At 39.5% G+C, this 24,682-nt stretch overlaps 1 protein-coding gene across 1 annotated transcript in view; it reads right to left on the minus strand.

Moving 5' to 3' along the window:
* The window catches only part of DNAH8 (dynein axonemal heavy chain 8), a 385,593-nt gene that overhangs the window by 196,196 nt on the left and 164,715 nt on the right, over positions 1-24,682 (minus strand). Inside the window, exons 36-47 of the mRNA XM_021684619.2 lie at positions 22,004-22,157; positions 20,434-20,597; positions 18,351-18,453; positions 17,249-17,353; positions 16,704-16,865; positions 13,612-13,836; positions 10,095-10,267; positions 8,354-8,532; positions 3,995-4,182; positions 2,251-2,337; positions 2,047-2,154; positions 570-704 (exon numbers count right to left, since the gene is read on the minus strand). Of these exons, the coding sequence (XP_021540294.2) occupies positions 570-704; positions 2,047-2,154; positions 2,251-2,337; positions 3,995-4,182; positions 8,354-8,532; positions 10,095-10,267; positions 13,612-13,836; positions 16,704-16,865; positions 17,249-17,353; positions 18,351-18,453; positions 20,434-20,597; positions 22,004-22,157 (1,783 nt within the window). The remainder of the gene's footprint in view (positions 1-569; positions 705-2,046; positions 2,155-2,250; positions 2,338-3,994; positions 4,183-8,353; positions 8,533-10,094; positions 10,268-13,611; positions 13,837-16,703; positions 16,866-17,248; positions 17,354-18,350; positions 18,454-20,433; positions 20,598-22,003; positions 22,158-24,682) is intronic.

The following is a 24,682-nucleotide window of genomic DNA, read 5'->3' on the forward strand; positions in this document are numbered from 1 at the left end:
ACACATAGAAGCCCTTGAATAAATACCACGCAAACCTGTCCATCAGCTCGTTCAAGGAAGCTGGCTGTAATCGTGACAAGCATGAAAGCAGTGAGATAACTATGATCATCTTCCCAGCAAACTTTCAATGCGCTTTTGGACAATAGAAATGGTGTTGATGTTTTGGGGGAGACACAGATAGCTAAAATAGGCTTAGACATATTCTGAGAAAACAAAAGTTCCCGTGGTTCTCTGTGAATCCAGGACACTGGGATTTTCATGTTTAGAGTTCATGTTACATTATGAGTAATGGTGGAAGGCTGGACTGAAATTTGGGGGCCAGAGCCCACTGATAAAGCCTGTTTTATGGTTCACTGCTGATAAGAGGATGCATTTCCAGCCCATGTTGGGCATACAAGGCCATGGGCTTTTTGCCTTCTGGAAGCATGGGGGTAGCTTCACATACCCATTGTCCCTGTAATCATTAATGCTCACAGCTCAACCTGAGCCAACCCCCATGTATCAGCTAATGAGGGAAAAAGCCAGGTTAGAATCTGGAAGGAGAAGGGAATTCGGAGAAGGGGAGATACCAGCTTGGAAAGGTTCATGTCTCTCAGTCCTCTCATGACAGTGCTTAGCTCACTGTCTTCTGGTCTGGCTCTTTTTTGAGCTCCAAGTGTCCTCAAAACAGATAGAATATTTCTCAACCCAAAGTCATAATGAACCTAAAATTGGGAAAGAAAAAAAAAAAGGTTGTTTCATTGAACAATCCTAAATGTAGACTCATACCGTATACACACAGGTAGATATTCTGCTATGTACACAGTGCTGTTCCGAGGGGCTGAGCTGCAAAGTTCTATTAGCTCCAGTCTCTCACCTTTCCTTTGATTGCAAAATGACCATTCCATTGGGAAGTTCACACTTTATTTTTTTTAAGATTTTATTTATTTATTTGAGAGAGAGAGAGAGTGGGCAAGCACGAGCAGGGGGAAGAGCAGAGGGAGTGGGAGAGGGAGAAGCAGACTCCCTGCTGAGTAGGAAACCCGACAAGGGGCTCTATCCCAGGATCCCTGGATCATGACCTGAGCTGAAGGCAGATGCTTAACCATCTGAGCCACCCAGGTGCCCCGTGGGAAGTTCACACTTTAAATATACTTTGAGAATAATACAGTGTGATACAGCCCATACAGCAGATTTAAACGAGTAACCAACAGGTTACACACTCTGTGATTCCATTTCCGTAACATTCTTGGAATAACAGAATTATAGAGAAGGAGGAAAGATAGGGGTTGCAAGGGGTTAGGGATCTGGAAGAGAGGTGGGTGTGACTATGTAGGGGTACCATGAGGAAACCCTGCAGTGATAGAACAGTCCTGTATGTTGATCGTGGTGGAGGTTACATGAATCTGCATATGTGACATAACTACATAGTACTACACACACACAAACACACACACAAAGTGCGTGTATAGCTGGCAAGCTCTTAATAAACTCTGTGAATTGTACTGATGTGGGTTTTCTGGTCTGTTATTTGTTATTGTACTATAGTTACAAAATGTCAACATTGGGACGCCCGGGTGGCTAAGCTGGTTAAGCGTCTGCCTTCGGCTCAGGTCATGATCTCAGGGTCCTGGGATCCAGTCCCACGTGGGGCTCCCCACTCGGCGGGGAGTCTACTTCTCCCTCTCCCTCTGCCACTCCCACTTGTTTTCTCTCTCTCTCTCTCTCTCTCATTCAAATAAATAAATAAAATCTTTAAAAGAAAAAAAGTCAACATTGCAGGAAACATGGTATACAGGACCTCCTGTACATTTCTTTGCAACCTCATTGAGACTCCATAATAATTTCAAACTTAAAAAAGGTTTTAAAAATACATTATATTTATTATAAATATATTTTACAATTATAAATATATTTTTATTTAAAATTATATATTTAGAATTATAAATATCTTTTAGAAAAGAGTTGAGACTTTTTTAAAACTCACCGATTAACATTTATCAAAGTAAAATTGCCAAGTAAAAAATCAAGTTCTACAGCTGGGGGAAAAATAAGATTTACAGTTACCTGTTTGGTAAGTTGCTCTTCACAGAGTTTGTAAAGAACATAAAACTTCTGAGCCAAGATAACATTTTCAAGAAAACCACAGCTTGCAAGTTTAACTCGCATAATGATCTGAAAATTAAGATTGTGAGATTTTTTTTCAATAACGTTAGTGAAAAACAGGTAAGGAACATAAATTATATTATGTTTTTAAATCCTGGTGCCTACCTGTCTATCAGGAACCATCATAGCAACAGTTCTAAACTGAATTTTTAAGTTTTCTGGTAGTTCCTGGCGCCCAGCATATCCAGGGTTCTAAAAATTAAAATTGTTTTAAATTATTGATATAATTTTCATTTCATGAATACAAATACATTCAAATTCCCAGTTCATATTCTAAGGTGGTACTGAAAAACATTAGATTCATAAAACATCCCTCCTTTCTCAAAAATATGTATTGGACCATCCATATTTTTTAAGGTCATATCACTCCCTCCTACATATTTCCATTTTCATTATACTAACAAAGTGATACACACGCACACACATTCTAAGGTAATAGAAAAGAAAAGAAAGATGCATAAATACCAGGATCATTATGGTCTAAAATAGGTTATTGAAAGAGGAAGAAAATTCGGGATTTTATACTGATCGTTACTTAGGTAATTCTTTGTTTTATCTCTTCCATTTTTCTCTGCAGTCAGAATGATAGACTTCTGTGGCTGACCATTAAAAAAGAACCCACAGGGGTGAGGGGAAATAAAGATGGGAATGATGAGAAAAATAGTAAAAAGGACAAAAGTAGAAGTGGAAAGGAAGCTAAGGACTCACAAGTAGCAATAGGTTGAGGTTAGGCAAGACCCAAAAGCTCCAAGGGAGAGGTGAGGGGTTCAAAGACTAGTAAGGCAAAGAGGGGTCAGTTATTTTTGGAAACTTTCATTCCCTGAGCATTTCTTGGGCACTGTCCACAGGCCAGATACCTTGCTCAGTGCTGGGAATACAGAGGTGGCTGGTTGCCCTTCATTGCTCCTTCTTTTCTCTTTTCTCAGTCACAGGACCCCAGCTGCAAACTGGGTGTATCACCACCCAGATTAAAAACCACATTTCCCAGCCTGCCTTGCAGCTGGTATGATTAAATTTGACACCATGAGATGCAAAGGGGCACACAGTGTCTTTGATGCACTCTGGCTGCAGCAAAACAGATGCTTCTATAGCATGTTGGGTCATAAGGTAAATTGAATATGGAAACCATGATGGTGTAGAAACACAGGAGGATCGTAAGAGAAGAAACCTGTATGTGTTAAGACACTATTTTTCATGTCTCAGTTATTTACAGCCTAATGCAATATCTAATTGATATTTCCAAAATTATTCTTAATCCAAGGAGACTGTTACTCTTCTTTTAAGTTGTTCTACACCACAGTATCACACAATAAATTCATGATCACTTCTGGATTATTATTATTTACCCCCAACTGTTTTGCTTAGGTTTGTTTACAAAAAAAAAGCTTATCAGAAAACTTCCTGATTTTGCTTTCTATAATTTATCTTTGTCCACTGAGACACATAAAATTCAGATTACGTTGTGTTATCTTGCATCATAGAGATTTAACTATATAGAGAATATATAAAAACATGTGACATGAGACAGAGATAAATCTTTGAGGTTTTAAGTCATTGAGATTTGGGGATTGTTACTGTAGCTAGCCTATTGGATACAATATGGAAAACATTTAGCCCCCCACCTTACACATAACAAGTGCTCACTGAACAGTCCCTAGTATTATCATTAACCTATTACTATTTTATCTTCTCTCTAGGCTATTTTTACTACTCAAAAAAATCATATGATGAGAGAGAATCACTCATGACCTCTGAATAGTCTGTCTTTTACTAACTAATATATGCTTTGTTTTATTTAAGTCTATAGCAATTAAACCAATCACACTGCATTTAAAGACCAAGTTCTCACCATTGTTAGGAAGATCCCAAATTCTGGATTCAAATCAACACAATCACCATCAGAAAAAATGAACTGTTTTTTTCTCTCTTTTCTTGCTGTCAAGACAATATAAATCTGTTGGGCTGCCACTGATAATACAGGCAATTCAATTCTGTTAAACTCATCAAAACAGCCCCAAGAACCCGACTGTGCAAGACCTGGCAGGAAAAACAGTTAATTTGAAAACTTTTACTTTGTAATACACCTGCTACCAAGAAGAAGAATCATTTCTCTAAAGTGCTCTCAAACAATTATATATTGAAATACAGCTTATAGAAAGTGTCAAATCTGGCTGTTTGTAAAGACGTATCTAATTCCAGTGACATCGAGAGATTTAAGTATTTGTACATCATCCTGGAAATAATGAAAATAGTGCACTGCCAAAATCAAAGTATAGACACGTCATTACACCCAGTGATGCCAGACGATGATAAATTTTGATTCACTTTGGAAGCACTGCTTCCAGTGGGAATGGGGGCTGAAAGAGCCATAATGGTTGGGGAAACTGACATAATGAAACTGACAAAAATACGTGGGTCAGATCACCCTGTTTCTTTCCTGTTGCAATGAAAGACATGTGCGGATGCTAGGTGAGACAGAAAATGGTCAAAGGCATTTTTATTCCTTACAAACTCGATACGAAGAGAAACTCCAGTAATTATGAAGAACATTGCTACTGTCTTATTTCTAAGTATGAAAACCTTCATTATCTTCAGCTACATGAAATGTTCTTCTTCCTTTTATGATTGCCGCCCCCCCCCCGCCCCGCCCCCCGTTTTTCTTTCCTTTCCTTTGGGAATTTCCATTATACAGATTTTGGAACTTTTGTATCTATCCCTGTGACCCTCAGGCTTTTCTGTCAAACTTCCCATTTCTCTCGACAATGTATTTAGTCTCTTGGCTCGATCATTTAACTCAAAAGAGGTTTTTAATCCAGTATTTATTTATTATTCCAATTGTTATTTCTTTCATGGCAGCCAGTTTTTTTTTTGATCGGTTGTATGTTATGAATTCTTGAATCCCTGTGAAGCTACTGATTTTATTTACTGTTTTCTCCTGTTTCCTCTATTAATCCGTTTAGTGATCAGTAGGTCTCTTAGCTGTTTGGGGTGCCTTCTGAATTTCTTCAAATATTTTTTTGAGACTTTGTTATCTCTGTATATGTGCATATTGCCTCATCCCATTTACCAATTCCTGTTTGCAGGATGCATGCCTGCCCCTGGCGATTTGGGGGAAGGAACGAGAGAAGCAGGAGAGCTTCCCCTCGGGGTCTGGAGCTTTACCTTCTGACCTGGTGCACTGCTTGCCTCTGGGCACAAGCCTCCACCAGAGGTTTATCTTTGACAGAACTTCCACTTCTGAAAGCTGAGTTACAACTTTTGTACAGAGGAAAAATACTGGACACAGCCACTTCCTTTTCTTTTTCTCTGCCATCTGTAATCATTTTGTCAGTCTGGGATTTACCTTGTGCCCTAGTCTGCTGCTCTCACCCATCCCCAACCTTCAGGCTAGGAGTCATCTACAGAAGAATCCTTCTCTCTGATTAAGGAAGTGATTTTCAGGGTTCAAAAATGGTTTAAGAGGCAATTATAAAGAATAATTTAATGAATACCCATGCACCTACCTATCAAACCTTAACAATTTGCTTCAGATTTCATTCTAAAGAATAAAATATTAGAACTGCAGTTCAAATCCGCCTATGTTCTCTGGGATCCACACTCCCTCCTTCTCCAGAGGTAACCTGTATCCTGAATTCGATGCCAGGGGTTCTAGGCATGCTTTAAACATGTATTCATGAACACTGTATATTGCATGTATTCATGAACACTGTATATTTTGCTTATTCAAGATTTGTATGTGTGTATCTATCTATAAAACACTGTATATATACTCCTGAAATTTGATTTATTTGCTCAACATTCTTTTTCTGAGATTTATCTAAGCTGATACACATAGATCTAATTCACTATCTTAAAAGACTATACTGTACAGTATTCCATTGCATAAATATACCAGTTTAAAAATGCATTCTACTTTCAATGGATATTTGGGTTGCTCCTAATAATTTGCTATAACAATGTATCAGCTCATGTCTTCTTAAAACTTGTGTGAGGAGTGGAAATGTTGGGTCAAAAGAGAGTATCTTCAGAACATTGACCACCTGTTGCCAGGCTGTTCTCAGAAGCAGCTCCACCAATTTACACACAGATAAGAAGTATTAACAGTTGTAATTTCTACACGTCCTTACCAACAGTGGTTTTGCCAGACTTTTCCATTTTTGCCAATCTGGCCGGAGTGAGACTTGTATCTCACTATTGTTTTATTTTGGGTTTCTTAATGATTGGAAGAAAATCTTTTTTAATGCTGGATATTAATCTTTTGTCAGCTATACATGTTAAAATATCTTCTCCCAGTCTACAGCTTATATTTTGTTCTCTTTCTTAAAGGGAGAAATATCACACAAGGACTGTGTATTCATATATATACATAAATGTAGATATAATATATATGTATGACTGTGTATTCATATGTATGTATTTCAGATATTATGTACATATATTAAAGGTGAGAGCTGGATGTGAATTCTCATGATATCTATTACAGGGATATTCTAATATCATATTTAAAGGAAGGGCTGCACTCATGATTTTAATACAAGGAAGCTCCAATGAACTTCTCCCCTACCATACCCCCTTTCTTCCCCCCCAGAGGGAGGGACTGCTAGTCTGAACTTTGTGACAATCATCCTCTTGCTTTGCTTTGCTTTCTTACTATTTCTGTATACATATCTAAATGATACATATTTTTAGTTTTACCTATTTTTTAATTTAAATAAATTTAATCATACTACATGTATTTTTGTGAGACTAGTTTCCTTCACTCTATATCTGTGAGGCTGCTCTATGTCAATGCATCGTCTTGTAGTTACTCATTTTTATTGCTCCATAGCGCTGTTATACACAATTTCATATATATATATATATATATATATATATATACGTTATATTTTTCCTTCCTATATATATAATATATAAATTATATTTTCCCAATTGATGTATTTAGGCAACCAGTCCACTGTAGAGGACACTAGAGTTGTTTCCAGATGTTTGTTGTTTTAAGCAATGCTGCAGTGAACATCTACACACAGACCCCAGTGCATGAGTGTCATTTCTCTGACTATAGACCAGGAGGTGGGATAGATGAGAATACACATGGTGCGGTTTTTTCCAAGCAACTTTTTTACTCCTACCAGTAGCTGATGATTGTTTCTGTTACGCTATACCTTGCCAATGGTCAAAAATGTCACAGTTAAATTTTTTCAATGTGGTGTGTACAAGATGGAATCTCTTTATAATATGTAATTCTTCAATTGCTGGTGACTTGGTTTTCTTCATTCGTGAAATGCCTATTCAAGACTTTTTCTCTGTTTTCTATTGGGTTATCTTTCTCTCATTCATTCGTGGGCATTACTCATGTATTTGTGATCCTAATCCTTTGTAGGTAACATAGGTTGCTAATGCCTTTCCAAATTTCTGGCATGGCTTTTCTCTCTTTGGTATCCACCCGATGAACAGAAGTTTTTAATTGAAGGTAAGCCATGTAACAATCTTTCCTTTATGGCTTGTGATTTTTGTATTAAAAATCCCTTTCTCTGAGAACAAAGATATTTTCATTTATTACCTTCTAAAAACTGTATGGTTTTGCCCACCACATTTAGGTGTTTAATCCCCAGAACTGATTTTTATATATGGTGTAGGCATCCAGTTTTTATGTGTGTAGGGATCCGATTTCCGTTGTTAAATATTAATCATCTCTTGTCCCAGTAAAGACTATCTCTTCATCACTGATTTACAATACCATCTTTGCCATATGTCAAATGTCCTTGGCCCATTTTTGCATTCTCTATTGTATTCCACTGGTCCATTTATCAATCCCTGCACCAATACCACTGTCTCTAAATTCTGTTCTAAATAATATCTTTCATTTCAATGGGATTTAATGCAGGAAGAGAAGCCACGTGTGTCATGGGTTTGCTATCTTGATCTTATCCCCTCCACCACTGTTTCAGGCAATAATAAATTGATTTCATTTTCACAATCCAATACACATTCAACTCATGGACTAGAATGCCAGCAATATCACTGAACCATACGAAATTGATGACATCTAGCCTTTTTGACCCAGAAAAAATGGCAATATCATATATACCAACCTATACACATTTTAGTGATGTGGAATAATACCCCTTTAGGTTAATATCAGAAAATAATGTTAAAGAGCAATAAAAATACATTCACCAACAACGATTTCACAGTGTTTGACACTCGCCTTTAAAAATCCGTCCTAGCCCTCGGAAATCCATTTGATCTGAGCAGTTAAACACGACCACGTATTTCCCCAAACATCTTCCCATGTCTTTCGTAGTTTCTGTTTTGCCAGTGCCCGCGGGTCCTGCTGGAGCACCTCCCATGTTCATTCCCAAAGCCTGCGCTAAAGTGATATAGCATCTGCAAATGGGAATCAGAGAAAGCACCAGGAGTGTGGGAGAACACATTACTGCCCCAAAGCACAAGCCAGAGTCGGGTGTGACTGGAATGGGCCTGTTTGAGAATTTGAGCCGCCCATGTAAAAGAGGCTAGAGTACTTGATATTCACTAGAGGTAGTACAGTGATTGCAAACGTTTCTTGGGACAAGCTTTCTAAACTCCTCAGCCCTGACTTAAAACCTTCAGGCCTTCCTTGAGCTGTGGTCAGGGTAAGTCATAAGTCAGGGAACCATATAAGCCGGGGTATACTGGCAGATGGGGAACAACTGGCCCTCCAGGAAAAATAAATAAATAAATCTGATTTTCATGTTTGCCAGTTGCAGTGGTATAAATACTTCCACTAGGGTTCATGACAAGCTACCGACGTGGTATCACAAAACTGGGAAGAGAGGCGTACAGTTGACTCTCAAAAGCTGGTATGAGGGTGCCTGGGTGGCTCAGTTAGTTAAGCATCTGCCTTCGGCTCAGGTTATGATCCGAGGGTCCTGGGATCGAGTCCCATGTCAGGCTCCCTGCTCAGTGGGGAGTCTGCTTCTCCCTCTGACCCTACCCCTCTCATGCTCTCTCTCTCATTCTCTCTCCCAAATAAATAAATAAAGTATTTTAAAAAAAAAAAAAGCTGGTACAAGTCAACTCCAGGACACCATTGCAAATAAATCATTTTACTACGAAATTTTTCACTCATTGAGGTAACTATAAAGAATAATATAATGAATCTTCTTGTATCCATGATCCAGCTTAAGTTATATGTGTTTCAGATCTAAGTAAAACTTAGTGAAGCTTCCTGAGACATGAAGCTTTATATGCAAACCTCAGTGGAAGAGGAAACTCATGGACATGTTTATGCTACAGTGCTGGGCATACAGAAGGAGGTTGGATGAATCAAGAGACTAAAGACATAATACCTGCAGGCAGCCCTATTTAAAGGAACAGCAGAATTAATCATTCTATGACCCAATTTAAGTCAAGTCTACAAATACTTACTGAGCGTCTTCTATGTACAGCATATTGAACTAGGTATTGTGGGTTATGTAGAGATGAAAAAGGCCCAGTTCTCTCTGATGTCACATACTGGAAAGAACTGTGAGGAGATTGGCTATTGCCTGTTTATTCATACTGGACCAAGAAACTTGACTTTAGGTGTCCATTTCTACATTTGGAAAACCAGGAGACTAAATTCAATCATCTCCAAGGTCCCTTCCTTCTTTGCAATTCTAACGACTTCCCTTTATGGTGCTGGAGATATTTTTCCATCTTGCAATCTAAAATTCATTACTATATTACTCACAGTCAATGTTCAAGCTTGCTTTCATTCTTTTATCTTTCTGCTTCACAAAAATGTAATGCACATGTACGTTTAAGTAATAACCTTGGTTATTTCATTGTTAGACTGACTTTGATGAGCTAGCATAGACCTAACACAACAGCAATATGCTTCTGTTAATATTTCAAATGCAATTTGAAAGCAATGTTAAGTACATCGTTTAATTACAAAGTGGAATAACAAAAACTGAGTGTCCTACCTATCTGTTAATGGAGTGATGACAAGACGGTCAGTGCATCCCAGAAATTCATTCTGGTAAATAAAATCCACATCTGTAATAGACACCACAGTTTGATCCAAATCTTCCTTAAAATAAAATCTACTCTGTTTTAGCCATTCAAAGTCAGTAACTGATTTGATATGCATTTTTACCTTAAAAACATGAAATACAAAGAGATTACATACTGAATTGCAATAGCATAAAACACAAGCATATGGGCAGTTTTTATTCACTCCTTTGTGAACTGATTCTCATTTATTTAACATATATTTCTTGGGTCCCTCCTTGGGCCTGACACTGTGCTGTGTAAACACAGACAGGCATTGTTCCTGCCTTCTAGAGCTGACAAAAGAAGATAAAAGACAAACAGATAAGCAAGTAATTGCAAAAACAGTATGAAAAGAAATTCAGGGTTCATGGAAATATGTAGCAAGAGGATCCTAATGTAGTCTAGGGGGCCTGAAAGGGATACTTGGAGAAAGAAATATTCAAACTAAAACCTGAAAAAAATAGTAGGAATTACCCAGGGAAACAAAACTGAAAGAAAAAAACAAGTAAGTTTTTAAAAAGGGTAAAATGTCCTAGGCAAAGATCCAGAAGATCTGGCTGCATGTTCAAGAAACTGAAAGAAGTTCAGTATAGCTAAGGCATCTGGGACTTGAGAGAAAGAGAGTTGAGGCTTCACAGGACGTGGAAACAGAGTTGAGCAGTGTTCTCAGAGCAAAAAGAAGCCCCCGAAGGGATTAGCAGGGAGAGCACAGTCAGTTACGCACATGTGCCTTCCTACACCAGCACTGTGGCCAAACCCACCAACCTGCCGGGTCATCAGCGTACTCCTATGGGCAAGAGGTCCTGGGCTCCCACAGCTGTGCGTGCAAGAGAGAGAAACCAGGGAAGCACATTTAGGAACAACATCCCACCACAACCACATTCTCAGGCGCTTCATGATTCTCCATGGGCAAACTTGGAGAAAACTCGGTCCTGCCCACTCAGGGAAATCATCACAGGAAAGTGGTAAATGACCCCTGTCGCTGCTCTTAAACTCGGTCCCACTTCCAGGTCGTTCAGCTGGCCTCTGACAACCCTGCCATGTTCTGGTCTCCATCTAATCAAGTCTCCATGCTGTGTACAGTCTTGCTTTTTGTCATCATCATTTGTTTATGACCTTGTTTCCCCCTGAAGTTAGGAATTCTGGCTTCTGGGCTAAAGCACAGTTTGTATTCATCACCTTAAAGAGCAACTTTCAGGTAACATGATCCAGTGTCTCCCCCAGGGACTCTCTCTCCCACACAGGACCTGCACCATGGAAATGCTGTCAACTGACCTCTCTCAACAATCCTTTAAGATGGTGAGGAGGAGATGGAAGATGAAGAAAAAAGAATAGCTAACACTGATTGAGTTCTTACCGTGTATCAGGCTGTTCTAAGCATCATACATGGAAAAATAAAATGCAAATAAGCCAGCCGTGAGATCTCATTTTAGTTGGGATGCAGAGAGACCATGAGTTCAATAGTAATTAAGACAAAAAGAATACCGTTATGTGGTTTTAATTGTGTATCAGTTTTTCTTTTTAAAAATCCATTCTGTATATAAAGTAAAGCTTTGCTCAGCGCTTAAATCTAAAAGAAATTTCTTCCATGGGATTTCAGCTTCAAGAGCCAGCGAGAGAGGGGTGCCTGGGTGGCTCCGTTGGTTGGGCATCTGCCTTGGGCTCAGGTCATGATCCCAGAGTCCCGGGATTGAGCTCTGCTTCCAGTTCCTTGCTCAGCAGGGAGCCTGCTTCTCCCTCTGCCCACCGCTCCCCCTGCTTGTACTCTCTCTCTCTCTCTCTGTCAAATAAATCAATAAAATCTTTAAAAAAAAAAAAGTGAGTCAGCAAGAAATGTTAGCCGCATGCTCTTCACAGATACAGTAATCGATTCCACAGGAGTTTCTTGAGGTGGACTTCAAAGAAAGCCAAAGTATGATAGTAACTGCAATTTAGTGAAAGCAACTCTGTAGATGGCTAAGGAACTATGGTCTGAGTATGCAGCTCTCTGATGACTGGCTTGATCAGAAGATCCAGAGATAAATCCTAGAGCAGTGTTTCCTCAACTTGAACATGCATATACGAATCACCTGGGAATCTTGAAATGCAGATTCTGATTCAGTGGGGGGGTGGGGTGAGGGGAGGGGGCTGGAGATTCTGCTTTTCTAACCAGCTCCCAGGAGATGCTAATGCAACTGGTTGGCATATAATAATACTTGGAGAAGTGAGGGTCTAGATTCCAGGGGAATAAATGGACTGCATGTCCTTCAACCTTCCATAAATATGACTTATCTGATAGAATTCTTTTTTTTTTTTTAAGATTTTATTTATTTGAGAGAGAGAGAACAATCAGGGGGAGAGAGAGAAGCAGACTCTCTGCTGAGCAGGGAGCCCAATGTGGGGCTCGATCCCAGGACCCCAGGATCATGACCTGAGCGGAAGGCAGATGCTTAACCCACTGAGCCACCCAGGTGCCCTGATCAGAGCTTTTGATACAAGTTTGAAACCAGTAGTCTCTGATCATATTCTCTAAAAAAGAGCCCCAAGTTGTATGAATTACATGTCTCTGGTGAAGAAAAGAGATGCCTTTAAGATGAATCAAATCATATCAAATCAACTGATGGTTGTTAAAGACAAAGATAGTCAGATGGTCAAACCATGAGAGACGATGGACTCTGAAAAACAAACTGAGGGTTCTAGAGGGGAGGGGAGGTGGGAGGATGGGTTAGCCTGGTGGTGGGTATTGCGGAGGGCACATTCTGCATGGAGCACTGGGTGTTATGCACAAACAATGAATCATGGAACACTACATCTAAAACTAATGATGTAATGTATGGGGATTAACATAAGAATAAAAAAATTAAAAAAAAAAAAGATAGTCAGATGGTGTTATATCAAAACCTCCTGGGCCCCTACCCTATAATGATAACCACTGCTTTAGGAGAACTTTGGCTTGCTCAAGACCTCTGGTTAGAGTCCCGTTCCTGAAGGGAGTTCACATACCACCCCTCCTACTCTCACCCTACAGAACCTTGTCCAGATCAAGCCCATGATGCCCTGTTGGACACTATCGATCAGACACGTTATCAGTGAGACTTCTCTGCAGCTCGATTCTATTTGATCAAGACTTCTTTCTGAATGAAGCAAATAACTCATGACCAGTCCCACTTATACTGTATCTTGTCCCTGGTGGTTTGGTGTAATGGAACAAGTAGTTAGTTCACATCTCCTCAGTTGGTTCCAGACTTTCAGAATGCCATATATGAATATACACATATGGTTGTTTGAACCACCAAATAGGGTATTCGTAGCCATGGTATATATGGAGACAGGTGCAGAAAAGAACCAAGTAGATGGAAGGTTCATATACGTTAGAGAATAGATGTAATACTTAACTGTTCATTATTAGGAGCACTAAATTGTTAATTAGTACACTGAATTAGTTTAAGAAAAAAAAAGATACTTTACCAAGTCATCAAAAATATCTCTCTGATGCACATGGATGGTAATCAGAGTTTCAAACTTCACTCTATCAAACTTGCTTAGGTCATGTGTTGTCTGACTAATTAGAGTATTTAGAATATCCAAAAATTTCTGATTGGTCACATGCATGATTTTCCTGTCATCTTTTGCATTATTTAAAGCCTCTTCTGAATCATGTGTCCACAACATCTGAATTCCCAGAAGCCCCACCTAGGCATCCAGAAGAAAAATAATAAGTAAATTTTCCAACTATTTAAAGCACGTCTATGATAAAATTTGGTGGTCACTCACCCAATGTGAAGGTGAACAAGGTTGACCCACTTTAAACTAAAAAGAGATATGCATTTCTCCACTCCCAAAAGGGGAAAAATAAACATTTAAAGTTCTAACTACTGATATTTAATGACTTCAATGCAGAGAGATAAACAGTAATTTAAACGATGGCTACCATTTATGGAGTTGTATGTGTTTTATGAAGGATGCTTAGGAAATTTTTCCATAAAGGGTCTGCGACCACCAGATAGCTCCATATGATGATTTTTCTTTGTCAAGGAAAGCAAACAGAATTACTAGACTCATTGTTGTGTGTTTTTCTGTAGCAAGGTTTCCCAAAGGTCTCTCTGCAACTTCTAGAAACAGTACGCTATCTCCTTTCTTGATCTCCCACTCTCTTTATCATCCGTACCTTTTCCTACATCTACTTCTCTCTCTATATATTTATCTGAAGGAGAGAGAGAGAGTGACAGAAAATGAGAGAGGGGAGAAGCTAGTCCTTTTTCTCCTGATGAGGGCATAAGGAAATTGTGACTGTCACCTTGCCTACAATTTCTACCCCGGGAAAGGAGTAAAATTGTCGGAACATGGCCCACCCTCACCTTGCTGCACCAGTCGTCCCTTTAGGAGCTTTTGTTCATCAGCAGAGTCGAGCAACAGATCCAAGATCATTTGGACCAAAGGCAACATCACATTTGGAGGAGGGCTGAGAGCAGAGTGAGTGGCATGGGGATACTGCTGGGCACAGCATTTAATGTGGCTAAGGCAGGAATATAACCCTTTCCTTATCCCTGCCTCCTCAAGACTGCAAAATGTTTTCTGCTAGAGCAGTGGCCAATCCTGCGGGTCTGCATAAATGAAGGCACCTGACTGGGGTGAGAGCAACCTGATGTGGAGGAAACCTCCCATGTCAGGAAGCTCCCAGTAGCAAGCCAATTCTGACTCCAGCAGCAGCAGCTGATGGCGCAAGAGAGGAAAAGCAAAAAACAAACAAACAAACAAACAAACAGCCACAAAACAAAAATACCCAGCAGTGTAAGGCTATCTGATTTAGAGACACAGACCCACAATCTCTGAGAAATCACTGCTTAATGGTATATTCTAAAAACTAATCTTTAAAAGCCTGGCTGGCTCAAAGCATGCAACCCTTGATCTCAGGGTTGTGTAGTTCAAGCCCCAGGTTGGGTATAGAGATTACTCAAAAATAAAATGACTATCCTGAGTCACCAAGGAAAGTTTAAATTATGTTTTTTATTCAGTTTAAGAAGTCAGGAGACTTAATGGTGAAAACTGGAGGATGTCTCATTAAAATAAAAACAAAACAAGAATGCTCATTCTCCTCAGTGTTACTCACTGCCTGTAATAAGCACGTTAAAAATGCTAGAAGGGAACACACTAAAATATTAAATCATCATTTCCGGATGGTAGAAGTAAGTAATGTACATATTGAATAAATATGCATGTATAGAGTATATACTGGATGAATATATACCTTAATTACTCTTTAAAGCAATTTCTCCAAATAACTAAAATTTGCCTGCTAAAACTGTTTAAAATTTCATCTCCTTACTTGTGTCGTATACACACTACAGAAAATCCTGATGGCTGGTCAACTTTCCTGCTATATCCTGCTCAACTTCACTCCTGCTCTGAACTTGCTTTCAGTTCTCCACGTAATGTTAACTGCTCTGTCTAAACTAGACTGATCGTCTCCTTCAGAATATACAGGCGATCAAGCTTTCCTGGGAGAGGGGAAGTGTACTGATTTGGTCTAAGGAGCTGTTTTTCTCACCTTACCAAATGAAGTATTTTATAAAACTTCATCACAAAGGTAATAAAGCTGATAAGGATATTAAAGTTTGCCAAGGAGATTATACAATACAAAAATATTAAATACAATATCAAAATATTCTCTCCAATAAAGGTTGATTCTATGTCGCTACTTGTGTCATTTGAATAAGTAATTTCCTATCATTTCAGCTGTCTCTGCTGTGTGTGCACTAAGTTGGGATTTGGAGGCTGGGCCGGGAGGGACAGTTAGAGAAGTACAGTTTGGGTAAAAACTACCTATATTTTCCTTGGATATCTCTTGCCTTCTCTCCTACACTATCTCTGACCCAGATCACAAAGCATCATTCTTCATTTATTTTGGCTGAAATTTGAAAATTTGAATGAAACTGTTGGCTCTTCTTTTCCTGCACCCAGTTTTAATAATACTTGGTGCATCGTGAAGCGTTCCTGAGAGCTATTAAAGAGAACACCTGCTCCAACCCCAGGCTCTTCAAGGTCCTGTCCTGTTAGGAGGTTAGTTGCATGACAAGGTCTCCTTTAACAGATTATGCCAACTTTTAATCCCTTGAAGTGAAAATACACAAAAGGCAAGATGGATTTTGTTTCAGCAAAAGCTATGCTCATTCCTTTTATATATGTCTGTATTCCTGTCTATATCTGTATCTATATCTATCCATACATAGACATATGGAAAATATACCATCTAATCCATCCATAGATAGATGTCTTTCATACACAGATAGGTGTGTCTTCTATATAAGATGAAATTTTCCATTAGTGACCTTAGTCTTAGTATTATCCTTAATGATGGGAGAAGAGTGGCAAATCCTCTTCCGGGGAATGGGATGGGTTGGCCTAGAACGGTGTAGGTAGACATGTAGGTAGATGGCAGCTGAGGGTGGGAAGGCCTCCCCAGAGTTCAGAGCTACGACAGCTGCCACACCATCAGGCCAACTGCTTCCCGAGTATCTTTCCCCCTTATTTCCACCATTTTAAACATTATATAGTCTCACCTGTGCTGGGAAGTGATTGAGGAAAGGTAAGAGTTGAAATCCTGAATCACTGATTTGGTAGAATGCAGATCTAATTATATTATGTAGGGACGACATCTGCATTTTTAACAAATCCATAAGCCAAATCTCCACAGGACCTTTGGCCATAACAGGACTATCCAACTAAAAAATATATTACAGATACATTACAAATTGATAAAAATTTCCTATTTTTACAAATGTCACACTTCACTTGATAAATCATAGTACCTCAGTGCAAAGCAAATAATTTTACACAGTATATTCAAAACATGAGAAAAATCAACTAATATTGTAGGTGGAAGGAACTAGAAACATCATCTGGTCTAAAATTTTCATCTTCCAGATGATAGAACAAGTCTCAGAGAAGTCAAATAAACTCATTTGTAACCAAGCCAGGGTGAAAGGACTAGACCCCAAGTCCACCCTCCTCCCCCACTCTCTGTTGTTCAAAAGAGAACTGCATTCTCCTCAACCTAAATTTTTGAAGAAATCCAAATAACAAAATTGTAACCATGTTAATTTACAATAATTTTTTCTCCTTCTCTTGATACGACGGCCAGGATACGATCGTAGTCTTTTGCATGAAATGTCACCTCATTTATGTTGTCAGATACTGCAGGGAGATGTGGCTACAGAAAGCACAAGACAGAGCAAAAACATCATACATGAGGCTAAACACAAAAGCCACTGAGGCGTATTTAAAAGCCTTAACATGTATTGACTTTGAAAGAGATTGAGAATTTACCTAATGGTGTCAACGAATAAAGACACAAACAAAGCACTGCTTTGACCCCCGATTGACTGGGAGGCCCACTTTTTAAGATCCAGCCCCACAGCCTGTTTCCTGCAAACGCCCTTGTTCCGCTATCGAGGCTGGACTAAGACTGTCACCTTCCTCCACATGGAGACTGAACCCCGCGGTTCCTACCCTTGTCCCTCCCAGACACAGCTCTGTCCTGCTTCTCTCCTATTTCTCTCTCTGCCTGACACAGCTTTGATTTCCCTCCTCTCTTTTTGCTTCCCTCCAGCTCCCTGGAAACCAGCAAGGAAGACGTTAGTAGAGGCTTTCCCAGATTGCCAAACCAGACACAGCCCTGGAATGGGTGTTTCAGTGCCTCCCACACCTGGTTCTTTGTCATTTTTCTCCACTTTCTGGAAGTACGGCCCTTGGAAATGGCTAAAAGCACTTGAGAAGCACTTGGATTTGGACAAATCTAAACCACAATCCCTATTTGATCTAAAAATATTTAGACTAAAATGCTCACAATAATGAATTACATTTAGTGAGCACATACTGTGTTCTAGATACTTTCCAGTACATGATCTCATGTAGTCCGTGACAATCCTTTAAGGTGGGAACCATTAACATCCCTATTTTACAGATGAGGAAACTGAGGCATGAGAAAATTAAGAAGCTGGTTAAGGTCACTCAGTGTTGAGTTGCATGATCAGTGACTCTTGCCTCAGGTTGATGAGCTCAGAATACACAGAAAGTAGGATATTTTATCCTCAACATAATTTTTAATACTCTCTTGCCTGTTCTTTTTAGATGCTAACTTCATTTTTATTATTAATTATGTATGCTGTGTAAAAAAGCAATTTAGGTAATAGATTTTAAGATTATACCTGTATGGTGTGGGAGTCACTGGCTTGTCCAAGAATTTCCAGGAGAACTGGATCAGATACAAAGAAGAATCTTGGAAACAGTAATCTCTTCTTCTCCAAATACCTTTAAATAAAGTCATGTTACCAAATGACTTTTTTGAATTATTAATTTTTTTTATTTATTTATTTGAGAGATAGAGTGAGCGAGAGAGAGAAAGCACACATGAGCAGGGGCAGAGGGAGAGGGAAAAGCAGGCTTCCCCGCTGACCACGGAGCCTGATGCAGGGCTCGATCCGAGGACCCTGGGATCATGACCTAAGCTGAAGGCAGACGCTTAACTGACTGAGCCACACAGGCGCCCCTGAATTATTAATTTTGGGGGTTATTTTAGCCAAGACACAATCCCTAACATCTTTAGTAAGATAAAACCAAACACCTATGGTCATTTCCCATTTGCCTCTGAAATGTTTGGTTAGAACCAGTCTGTGCTCGGTCACAGATGGCATTTGGGAAAGCAAGTGGAAATAAAGGGATTCAGAGTGAGCCTGCTCCATCACCTATGGTCTTCTTTCTCAAAAGCCCTCCTGTTGACGCAGAGAACAAAGGCAAAAGGAAATGTAGATAAAATTAAATTTCCTAACTTGCAGCCCATTCACAAATATTTGAGACAGGCAGAATACAACATTCCTCCAGGAACTCCCAACTGTCTTAATGTTAATACCTTACGAGGGGAAAAAACAACCTTAGCTTGACAATAGCCAGGATCCTATAAGTCTTCTTTAGCGTATGAAAATCCTTTTGGAAACTTCCTTTGTCTTTACCTCCCCCAACTCCAAAATATATGATCAGTTGCTCCTCACAATCCAAGTACGAGTGCAGATCCTTCTGCCCACAGGGGTCCTGTCTCTGTGCTTTAATAAAGCCACCTTTTTGCACCAAAAAGTCTCAAGTATTCTTTCTTGGCTGTTCGCCCATGAGCCCCCACTTCAAATCACATCACCATGGCCTTTCTAGGGGTATTGTGAACTTCATGGCTTAAACCCAGGATGAACACATAATTATCTCCAAACCAGGATACTGGGGGAGCACTGGGGGGGGCCAACTAGCCATGAAGTCAAGACAGAGGCATAAACTTGGGTAAACTAGGATATACCATAACTCTATTTCAAACAGAAATTGAGAATGAACTGCCTTTTAAGAAAACCATCTGTGGATTCATCTGGTTAACTGCTGGCTTAGTGCACATCTCTACTCCATGTCTGTAGTGGGTTGAATGGTAGTCCCCCAGAAGACATGTCCTCGTCCTAATCCCTGGAAGCAGTGCATGTGGCCTTATTTGGAAAAAGGGCCATTGTAGATGTATTGAAGTTAAGGATCTTTTTTTTTTTTAAGATTTTATTTATTTATTTGACAGAGAGAGACACAGTGAGAGAGGGAACGAAAGCAGGGGGAGCGGAAGAGGGAGAAGCAGTCTCCCTGTCGAGCAGGGAGCCTGATGCAGGGCTCCATCCCAGGACCCTGAGATCATGACCTGAGCCGAAGGCAGATGCTTAGCGACTGAGCCACCCAGGCGCCCCAAAGTTAAGGATCTTGAGAAGAGAGAATCCTAGATGATCCAGATGAGTCCTAAATCCCATCATAAGAATCCTCACAAGGGACACACAGGAAGAAGAGGAGAAGGACATGAGAAGACAGAGAGATCTAAATTATGTAGCCACAAGCCAAGGAACTCCTAGAGCCACCAGAAGCTTGGAGAGGCAAGGAAAGATTCTCCATTAGCACCTTCCGAAAGTGCTGACACCTCGATTTCAGGTTTCTTGCCTCCCGAAGTGTAAGCAAATAAATAAATGTCTGTTGTTTTAAGCCACCCACTTGGTGGGAATTTGTTACAGTGACCCTATAAAACTACTAAAATTTTGTCTTAACTCCTCAACCCCCAAATCTACGGGGTCTTTTTTGCAGGAAAATTAAATTTATGCTACATTCCTAGAGCCACTTCAGCCATCCCTACCAAACCAGAAATGCCGTCAATATTATTTACTTGTATGGGATAAAACACCATCACATATAAAATGAGAGGAAACTTAAAACTTCAGCTCTTACCCTGTGAGTGACTTCTGACATACTTCCAACTGTTCATGCAAATGAGGTAAAAGCTGCCCCATGGTTTCATCTCCAACACAGCAACTGATCACATTGGGGTTCTCGTGAGCTCGCTGCATTATCTTCATCCATGACTTGTCAATATTCTGAAACCGCTTTGCTTCCTAAAAACAAACTCCTAGTTAGGAAAAATTAGCATTTGAATAAAGCAAAGTCTTCATTTTGGAATTTCCTAGAGTTCCTCAGACCGGCTTCTACTAGTTCTCAGTCTACATAATTTAAAGTAGCAATTTTTTTTCATCTGAATTAATTCTGGACAACAAAAACCCAAAGTCATAAAACTGCTTATTGAAATACTGCTTTGTCACAATGGGGCTTATCGTTTATTTGTTTTCTTATATTTAATACATTTTTCAAAATGCCACACAATTAATTTGCAGAGCTATCAACTTAAAGCTCAAATCTAGTCTTTCAGCACCCCAGGTGTTTGGTTTGATGAGCAAACTGAAGAAGTATGAAAATAATTTGATCTCAAGATCCTCTGAATAATTACAGCTCAAAAATACCCCAGGAAAAAGAAAAAAAAAAAAAACAGTGAAACCCCAAAACAAAGCTTCATTTACGTTTTTGCAAATGAAATTTCTCTATTTACTATGGATGATATTAAGCTTTGCATTCAATTGTAAAAATGCCTCTAGAAATGGCATAATCTTGACTCCTTGAAAACTTTCAAGGGTATTTTTTTAAAACAATGCAACTTTCCGATTGAAAAAGAAAAGAATTATGCTCAAAACATGTGTTGTTACAAAGGGAAATGAGCCCTTTTCAAAGCTCTTTTATCCTTGATTTTTAATTTATATAGATCCTGTATTTATAGAAATTCAGAAAGAGCAGGCTTAATTTCATAAGAGGGACGTTACCTTCATAGAACAAAGCTATTAGTAAGTTTATTTATTTAAAAGGCCCAAATAAAGCTGTTTTAAAGATTTTTGTTAAGGGCTTCTAAAACTGTTTCTTTGCCCCATGGTATATACCTGATCTATTACTGGTCAACTTACTAATAGTTAATTTGTGTTTACACAATACAGATTAATTTAATCCTACTCTCAGAGGAAGATTATAAGGTGACCTCTTAGAAGAGATGAACTACTATAATTTAATAGTACCATATTTGAATGTACCTCACATCTTCAGACAACCTGGAAATTTGAAAATATGTGCGTTTCTTCTTTCTACTAAAATAAATTAAGAAATCAGCACATTTTTAAAACTTATTTTGCCAAGGGGCTGGATAGTAAATATTTTAGGCTTTGCAGGTCATATGGTCTCTGTTACAACTACTGAACTTTGCTGTTGCAATGCTAAAGTAGCCATAGACAGAACATAAATGAATAGGTATGGCTGTGTTTTAATAAAACTTATTTACAAAAACAGGTGCGTGGGCCAGAGATTGCAAACCCTGGTTTAAATAATCAAGATACAGCCATATGTCTTTGTAAAGATTTCTACAGAGACATATGGACAACACACATCAAACTGTACTATCAATAGTTACAAAAACCATATTTACCTGAGGCAGCTGTTTGGCAATATCTCCACCTACAAAGACAGCTTCAAGATAAACCCAAAGGTTCTGGACTACTAGCCACTCTTCAATTATATCTGAGGAAGTAGACAATTTATACACCCAATTCTGGATAGTTTTTTTAAATGGAGCATTATATCTGAAAGTAAAAATGGAAAAATATTATGTTTTAAGGATGATGCAGAAAATAATATGGCCTAACAAAGTAAATTAGAGGAGAAACATTCTTTTGAAAGTGAACTTTTTTTTTTTCCTAAAAGGCAGTTCCTAATAAATTTCACACAGCTAATGAGATATTTGCTTTTCTAGGAGTAAAACTCATATCATTATAGCGATTTTACTTGTTTCTGTGTATGAGTCACAGACCGGAAGATGAACCAAGTTTTGTGACACGGGGAGGTCCAGCAAAGGAATTGTGCTGGCTGTTTCTGGGATGAAAGGGAACACATTGGATAAGGTGTTTTTACAAGACTTCTGTGAACCAAATCCAAGTGAGCACTGCCTGCAAGAATAACACATAGAACACTGTTCCTGGTCTGTGAAACTATCACCACAAGGCCAATGTCAAGATTGAGGGTTGATGTCCACCTATAGATGTGCTCTTCTCACCCACAGACTGCTAATTCCACCAGGCACTGTGCCTAGATTCTACGGTGTTAGAGATCCAGAACAGTTGCCCCCAAATAGCATGCTTCCTGTTTTCTCAACATCAGAGCTAGCTGCAGAGTTCGTGAGAATTCGAGGTGTCCAGAAAGCTGGGCACAGCCAAGAAAGGCAAAAAAATACAGGGGATGTCATGCAAGAAGTGATGGGAAGCTACTGGGTAAAGACCCAATTACCTACCGTTGAATTAAGAAGCTGACTTCAGTTTGTGGCAATGACAAGTAGGTTCGATGTGGTGTGGTGATATTGCTGGTGAGTGGCACTTACTGACAAGGTTCTTCAGACTTTTCTGGATCCAGGGCAGGGTGACTTGACAGTGCTCACATATATAAGGGGGTTCTTCTGGGTATAGTCTGACACCTGAATGCAACCCATAACTTCTCTAGAAGCCTATGCTATACATGGAGGTATAAAGGGAGTTATGTAAGAAATTGCCGCAAGGAGATAGGTGAGCTATTCAGGCAGTAAGAGGCATTTGACTCAACACCCAATTTACACTGTCCAGCTGACCATCATTCTAGAGCCAAAAGGAAGTCAGTATGTTAAAAGCATCTTCAAAATTAAGACATGCACACTAAGATGGGCACTTCAGGGGGTTGAAGCACCTAGATATTTGAGGCCAAAAATGGCCCTGCATGGAGGGAAAAAAGAGTCATCTTTGATGGCATATGACTTCCCAACATGAAAAAGGGAGATCTGAAATTAGATCTAGCATAACCAGTTTCTGTCCTTTGGTCATTGCACAACTTTGCATGGTGGAACCTGTCATGATTGTTAGGCATTCCTATGGATCAGTTGGGAATCCACTAGCAAAGTGTCACCATCCAGGCAATATCTGGAGTCAAGTCTCACCCATGGAGATATACAGTTTACTCCTGAAGTCACATCCAGGCAGCCCTAGAGACCCCGCAGACACTGCCTCGGCATTGAGTTTACTAGTACTATAAATAAATATTATACTAATCAGGCTAAATCCAAGTTAAATATGAAACTAAGAAAGCCTTCAAATCCTGAATTCATTGGCTACAGATACTGTTCAGGTGAATCTACAGCCTTTCTTCAAGAGGTCATCATTCAGGAAATGAGCATGGCAAAATTTGCTATGAACCATGGAAACAGTATCCCATAAAGTCTAAGAACCACTGAATATCCTATGGTCACCTTTGCCAGGATTATTCAGATTCCCTGAAAGCAGAAGATGTACCTAGGATCTTAGCCCCAGCAAGTCAACCCAGAACTCCCAGAACTAGGAGTTTTGGAATTGTACATTATCCAAATGCAAGACTGCCTTTGGGGCCAGAGGTCACGCAGAATATCATTTATTAACCAGCGATTCCAACCTAGAGAAGGGATATTAGAGTTCCAATGCATCCCAGACATTGATTCTGCTAATGATGAGGTTGTGACATATTTCTTAGGTGTGTTAAAGTGAAGAACGGTTGAGAATTACTGCGGAGTCAGCTAGGGGATTAGAGGTTGCTAATGCTCAGATTAAGACCTGACAGTATACTTAATCTGAGTCCCATTTCAGAAAGCTGCACTCAAGGTCACAGTCACCTTCCAGCTGGTTCAGTAATCCAATGATGGACAGGTCATCTCACTTAGGGCAGAGTAAACCCAGCACACATATAGCCACTTTTCCCCATAAAAAAATGCATGAAGTGTTTACGTAACAAGCCCCTAATAATATAATCCTTTCATGTGTTGCCAGCATACTTTTCCTGGGTCACTGGGTGAACACTTGAGCAGGGTTGGCCAAGGAGGGCAAAGATGACATATTGGAGGAACCAAAGAGAAAGAAAATAAAATGAATAGGTCATCTCAGCGGGGAGCCAAGATATTCAAGAGATAAGCTGCCAATTTGGGGGAGAGTAAATATGATGGTGCCCACCAGAAAAACAGTAAGAAGAGATGGGTACCATAAGGAAGAGACAGAGGCCATGACTGTTAGGGAAAATGGGTAGCTCATTTAAGGACAGACAAGAGTGAGCACTTCAGGTC

This window comes from Neomonachus schauinslandi, chromosome 8, assembly GCF_002201575.2.
Source record: "Neomonachus schauinslandi chromosome 8, ASM220157v2, whole genome shotgun sequence".
Taxonomy (NCBI): Eukaryota; Metazoa; Chordata; class Mammalia; order Carnivora; family Phocidae; genus Neomonachus; species Neomonachus schauinslandi.